The 7,346-nt window shown below is 36.0% G+C and overlaps 1 protein-coding gene across 1 annotated transcript; it reads right to left on the reverse strand.

Moving 5' to 3' along the window:
• Nucleotides 1-4,683: 4,683 nt before the first annotated feature.
• Nucleotides 4,684-6,463, reverse strand: LOC131223606 (protein RNA-directed DNA methylation 3-like). Its single transcript, XM_058219049.1, has 5 exons — nt 5,923-6,463; nt 5,680-5,835; nt 5,425-5,583; nt 5,256-5,338; nt 4,684-4,865 (listed from the first exon to the last, which is right to left on the reverse strand). The coding sequence occupies exons 1-4, from the start codon at nt 6,094-6,096 to the stop codon at nt 5,300-5,302; spliced, it is 528 nt and encodes a 175-aa protein (XP_058075032.1). The 5' UTR covers nt 6,097-6,463; the 3' UTR covers nt 4,684-4,865; nt 5,256-5,299.
• Between the last annotated feature and the right edge of the window lie 883 nt (nt 6,464-7,346).

Here is a 7,346-nt window from a genome sequence, read left to right on the forward strand (position 1 = left end):
ACTCCTATTATTGATAGCCACCAACAATAACAAAAACAATAAACAAAAAAACCTTTAGGCGTCATAGCTTCAAGAGAATGTGGCTGGATAACTTCAAAAGAAGAAAAATAAAAAAACCCTTCTTTTTTGCCCGGAACTTCCACGTCGTTTCGTGGAGATTGGCTGGAGTTTGTTGTTGTTGCCAGGGGTGGGTTATCCGTCAACATAACTACCAACTGTCAATGGTGATTCGACTCTTCGTGATGGGCCCCTCCTCTTTGTGTGGTCAATTGCTCTGAAGAATGAGAGAGAGAGAGAGAGAGAGAGAGAGAGAGAGAGAAGAAAAGGCCAAAATGGCTTTTTCTTGCCCAAGGGCCCCACCTAATGAACCCATTGCATGTCTTATGTGGGGCCCACTGGCTTGTCTTGAAATAAATCCAAGCCGTCCACATAAAAAAGGGGTTTTAATTTAATGCCATATGACGAAGTTTTAGTGAAGTATTCATGATGGGTGGACCACATTGGTGGAAATAGTCCGAAATTATCGCACATCACTCATGCAGTTGTGGCCATGGACAACTCCAAAAATAAAATAAAATTGAAATGATCCTACTGTGGGTTAACGACTACCAAATTAAAGTGAACGGATTAGATCAACCTAGGGGTGGCCCCAATCATAGATTTAGTTGGGCACATACCCCCATACTTATAAGGCATTCTCGACTTCCACGACACACTGACGTCGTATGAGGCGACGACTAGCAAATGGGCATTTTCATCCTTAAAAAATGTAAAGAGTGGCTGGGGGCTAAAAAAAATAATAGTTTTATATTCTAATATCAGCGCCTTTATGACATCATAATTGGGGATTATTCGAATTAATCTCATAAGTGGGAAGCGGATTGTGTCCTGTTCTCACTTGGACTGATTCGGTCCAGGCTGGGGTTATGTGGGATCTTCCTTGATGTATATGTTTTATCCACTCCTTCCATATACTTTTTAAGATCATTTTATACTATAAACCTAAAAATTAGTCAGATAAAAGGCTCAAGTTAAACACACACCGGGGACTAAATGCTCACTATTAAGTATGCCTCGGTAGACGAATAAATTTTGATTAAGTTGATATTTTGTTTTCCCTTCATCCAGTTCTATGTTATCATATGAATAGGTTGGATAGCACATAAACATCACGGTTGGGCATATGAATGTTTCAACATTGACTATCATTATCACTTGTGCTTCCTTAGGTGTAGTCTGCTTGAACCTTGGATCCATCTCATTTTTAAGATCATATCCTACGATGATATGGAGAAATGGATGGATGGCGTGAATAAAACCCATACATCACAATGGACCCTGCAAAGCTCCTACTTAGACTGATTCCATCTGGGGGGCAGGACACAATCCTCTCTTGGGTTTTGAGACCATGCCAAATTAACAAATTTACCATAATGCCCTCCATGACTATAGTGCAATTCTCTGGTGTATTCACTGTAAGTGATATGGTTCCCAAACCCATTGGTTCACTTATACAATACAATCAATTGATTTGAACCATCCAACAAGTTCAGAATAAATTTCACAAGCTACTATGTAAAATTACCCTGATTGGATGATCTAGTCCATCCTTGATTTTTCCATATTTTCTATAGCCATCCTTTTTTCCTACCATGGATGGGATGGCTCTGATTGCCTAACAAAAGTGATTATGTGGAATCATGAGCAGTCCGTGATGATCCCTAACAATTAGATGGGTCAAATTGTTAACTGGACCTATTTTGGTGTGAAGGATCTCTAACATCCATATTAAATACTATTAATAAAATAGTTGATATTTGTTACATCAGTGTTATGTTTGGGTAGTAACTCATGAAATGTGCTTTGGACCTAACAAACAACCTAGATCAAGGGATTCAACAATTTAAGATCCCAATACAAAGCATTTTTAATATTTACAAAAATTATATGGCATTGACTCAACAAGTGGCGCACATATAACAAAGATTAACAATTTAAATCATGGACTCCACTTTACATAAATTATAATCCTAATTGGATGATTGAACATCCAAAACTTTTTTCTCAAGTTAAAATAAATGATTATTTTCCGGTTTGACTATCCATTATGTCTATCAATAGCCAATTCACAATATTATATAATGTAACTATTATTGAATTGACCCAACTGAAGTGGACACCACAATTTGAATGGGGTAATTAAAGTCTTTTGCATGCTTACATGCGCCATCTCTAAGTACATGCATACATATCATCGCACTTGGATGCGAATTGTGTCCTATCTCTGTGGGGACCACCGTGATGTCTGAGTTTTATCCATGTTGTCCATCCATTTTTCCAAACCATTTTAAGAGCCTAAATATGATTGGAGCACACCATAAGAAGCAGTGGTGATAATAACTCCTACAGTTGAAAACTTCCTAGGGGCTACCTAAATGTTTACTCGCCATCCAACTTGTTCATAAGGTCAAATGGACCTAGATGAGAGGAAAACACAAATATCAGCTTGATCCAAAAATTTTGTGGCTCCCAAGAAGTTTTTAATGGTGGGCATTCAATCCCCACTGTGTAGTATACTTGAGCCTATATTTACCTCATTTTTGGGCCCATCCCCTAAAATGATCAGGCAAAATGGATGGATGGCATGGATAAAATCCATACATCATGGTGGGCCTAACAAAGCCCTAACTAGACGAATTATCGTCTAGGAGACTTAATCCACTTCCATCACACTCTACCACTACATTAAAGTGTGGCTATAAAATAACATCAATACCTATTGGAAAATCACGGTTTTTGCGAACCATTTACTGTAAAGGTGTTATCACGTGAAGATAGGGTAGAGAAAAGAAGTTAGGGAGAGGGGTTGCACCATGAAAAAGGGGTAGAGGAAAAAAGTTAGTAAGAGGGAGGGTCTATCTTCAAGTTGAGGGAGAGAAAGGTGGAGTTATATGATACTTGGGTTGTGTATGACGCTTGATACACTGGCATTTGAAATTGTACAGTGGATTATCTTAACTTAAATTAAATTGACTAAATTATAGAATCCATTATCATTAAGACTCTAAAAATCATATTGTTTAAATAGGCCCAACTAATTATTCGCAGATCATTGTATATCATGCATGTAATTTCTCAATATATTTCTAACTGCCTATGTATCATCCACCAAACTTTACTCGAGTATGAAAATATTGAAGATCCACGATTGGATAGTGGATTAATGAAGATCAACAATCAGATAGTACACAATGAAAATGTGTTAAAATCAATTTCGATTGGATATTATGTATCCATTCCTACATATTACCACATCTACATAAGAGAGACATGAGCACGTATATTTAGAAGGCTTTTGTTAAATCTTTTATTAAGCTGGGTTCTTATTATATTTTAATTATAACATAGGTCCTTAATTATACTACATAGAGTAACTATTTATTTTAAGACTAGTAATAAATAAAATACAATAGAGAAAAAAGAAGAAGAAAAGAATGCAATGCGATATATGCAACGAATGTAATGTATGATGTGTGCAATCACTACAAGATGAAAGACCTTTCCCGATGTTTTCTTTTCCAATAATGGGGAATCAGCAAACATTTCGCGGCGCTAACAGCGGCGCTTGTCTGAGCGCCGGTAATTGTTGGATCTTTTCCGGCGCTCGTTTTCCTTTAGCGACGCTTTTGGTGGCCGCTACCGTATCTGACATGAGCGCCGCGTCAAGCGCCGGTAGTGCTTCTGGACACTTTTTCCACATAAAAGCGCCGCTAGATGTCTTTGTATAGATTTGAAAGGCCAATGATAATTTTTTATTATATATAATTCAATTGAAAAACCTGCATTTTTTGATATTTGAAACATAAAAAATGATGCAATACAATTAAAACTGAATATTAAATAAAATTTATATTACTTCATAATAAAAAAATATAATATTTATTACAATAAATTAAAAATGGCCTCGAATAAATAAAAACAAATCCTCTATATGGTCTATTCGTAGCACGAGTGGCATCAAAAGGCAGAAGTGCTTGTAAGCCTAAATTCAGGCATAATTGATTAAGATCCTGCACACAAGAAAAAAAAAAGAGAGTCAAAAAGTAGCATTCAACAAATTGATGCATGGAAAATAATTAATCATTTGATCCTATCCTTAAAAAGTCAAAAAACTATCAAGGCAACAAAATGTTGTAACTTGAATTCCATTACATCTATTAGCCTTACATTGATGCATGTGTTTTATCCACGCCCGTCCATCCATATGCACCCTTCACACGTGACATTCAAGTGTACACGTGACCAATATCAGTGGTGAATCTGGTTCATTAATTACATTTCTATGATCTGCTTTAGGTGACATGGATGAAACTGGATGGTATCTAAGATGTGTTGAGAATCTAAGCAAGAATCTTCTACATAATGATCACAATAATAGTAGTAAAGGAACAGATTTAGAAAATTGAGAATCTATTAGCATCTACAACAACTCTCAATTTAATTACACTCTAATATTAAAAAAAGAAAAAATCAAAGAAAACCATTCCAAAATATCAAAGCATTACCTCATATATTTTTGGGGTAAATGAAAACCCACGCCTTATTTCTCTGCATAGATAAAGAAACAAGGTTCAAAAACTGAATCTCCCTGCCGCATGGGAATGCATTTCCTCAAGTCGTCTAGCTATGCTGATAAAGTAAAGCTTAAGGAAAATTAAATCATTAAGAAGAAAGATGACTAACAAAGCATATAGAAATGTGTTGCAATATACACTTGCCTCTTTCTCCCGGTCAGTACGCCATGTGATTACTACAAGGATGAGGGTCTGTAAAGCAATCCCAGTAATCATTCCACTCCAAATTCCCTAAATACCAAAGACAAATAAATAAAATTTCACATACAGAAATACAGAATTGTAACAGAGAATCAAGCCTACCATAAATAGTGATAAAGCTTGTGCAAATGAATGGCGAAAACACCAAGTTCTCCATTTTAGAAATATATAAATCATTCCACAAAACAAGCAATAATGTCATAAGCAGAAACAAATCAAATGGCTAAAGGAAGCATACACACTGATAATGGTAGTTGGAAATATGAATATTTATTCACACCAGAAAAAAAAATGATCAGAGCTAAACAAAAGTCAAAACAGAATGTTGGTTAGAAAATAATAGCATGCAACCAACAGTAGTTGCTTCACAATTCCAAAATCACTGCCACATAAATTTTCTGGAAGAAAGAAATTACATACATATTTTTGTGCCATGGCTTGGAGATCGATCCTTGGAATCAGCTTTACGGTGGCCTCTTCCGTGCATCATGAACAGCCACAACCTACAGAAAGATGTATAGATAAAAGAGAACTTTTAAAACCAGCAGAAAGCCAGCTAATTCTCATCTCAAGAAAAGACACCTCATACCTGTGCAAGGTCCCCTTTGTATTTCCCATACTTCATGCTGACCCATGTGCCCTTAGAAACTTCACTTGATTTGATTTGAAGAGAAAGCAGATAGAGAACTTCATTTTTGGGAACCAACACCACTCTACTAGAATATATACTACAAAGCCCTTTACATACCTGTTTTGAAAATTGGTTCCATTCCTAATTAGTTTGGAAAGCATGTTAAAAGGGAAAAAGAAGAAATGAAAGTGCTCTACATCTGCAAGAAAATACCTCAACGACATCACGTTCCCTATCAGCTTCAATATAAATATAACCTTTCACATGCTCAACAGAAAATGCAGATATTATCTGTAATTTAGTTCCAATAGAATGCATATCAACATACTTCTGGATGAGGCAGAATGCTACCTGCATCTCATGTCCAACCTGCAGCCAAGATTTTTTCAAGAAAACATACAAATAGAAAGAGAACCACTCTGCCAATATTTGACAGCTGATGACTTAATAGCATACCGCGCATTTGAATGTTGGAGGGCCTCTACAGCCGTTGGCCTCTTGCTGGGGTCCCATGAACAAAGTGACTATACATATGACATATCCACAGATCATGCAGGAATAAGCACAACTAATTATCTTTTCTCTTTTTTTTTTGGGTGGATAAGGTGCATCCATTCGGAAATCAAGCATTCAAATCCTACTTAAAAGTCCAAGCCATTGTCAGCAGAGAGAAAACTACTCAACAGAGAACATTTACCTATTAAACCAAAAACTAACAAGAAGTTGTTCAGTCATTTGTTATATTTATGCCAAAAAAAGAAGAAGCAAGGTTCCCCTGTTTTCAGTGCAAGAAGCACATTAGCTCCCTTGGTACTTTCCGGGAATAATAAAGAAATGTGATTGTTGTTTGATTCCCTCTGTAAGAATTTTGCACATTCCTTCCTCTCAGGATACTGCAAGATAATTCATTAGCTTCACGAAGCATATGGCTGAGCTCCACCTTAGTGGACTAGAATATATAACATACATCTACCAAGATCATATATTGAAAGGGGTTCTAAAAGAGAAACTGACAAAAAAACCTTTGGGGAAGGAAAAAACGCATAGTAAAAATCTTGAAAAAAGGCATGCAGATGATATTTATTGGAATTTTCAGGGAGTTGCTGGTGTCTGGTTTAGCAGAGGATACACAACATTGACACATTTATCAATCGATATTTGAATTAGTTTATTCCAAATAATCAATTATGCAGCAGTACTTTTTTCTTGTAATTTACTTCACACAGAATACAGCAGTGTCATGTAAAATAACTTTGAAATTTAGGTGGAATATTTTTGTTACCAGAATACAGCACAAGGTATATGATTGTAGTCAGCTTTAGTAGGCTATCCAGCGAAAACAGTTTTCTGCAGGCAACATAGAAGAAAGGAAACAATATGATTTTTTTTTTTGCTTTTCAATGGAAGGAATAAAAACGTTTCAGTGAATGAGTAGTCATAGGATAGTGTAGTTGAAATGAGGATGTTGAGATGGATGAGTGGCAAGACAAGGAAGGATACAATTAGAAATGAATGAGTGGCAAGGCAAGGAAAGATACAATTAGAAATGAATGCATTCTATGTTAGTGAATCTCAACTTATTGTTTATCATCTGTGCATGGTGATAGGTCTAATACCATCAAGAAAAAGAGGTTTGAGCAAATACTTGATGTTGGTTGGGCATGCACTGAGCAAATACTTCTAGATTAAATATATGACTTTTTAGGCAATATCAAATATTATAAACAAAATGAAGGATGAGCTCCTTGATGTTGGTGGGGAATGCACTGAACCATTCATATGAGAGTCAGGTCCTGAATTGTACAAACAACTGTGGCTTATTTAAAAAGAATGAACATCAAAAGAAAAAAGGGACATCAGAGATGGGTGCTTTTATAGAA

The sequence above is a fragment of the Magnolia sinica genome, chromosome 13 (genome assembly GCF_029962835.1).
Source record: "Magnolia sinica isolate HGM2019 chromosome 13, MsV1, whole genome shotgun sequence".
Taxonomy (NCBI): Eukaryota; Viridiplantae; Streptophyta; class Magnoliopsida; order Magnoliales; family Magnoliaceae; genus Magnolia; species Magnolia sinica.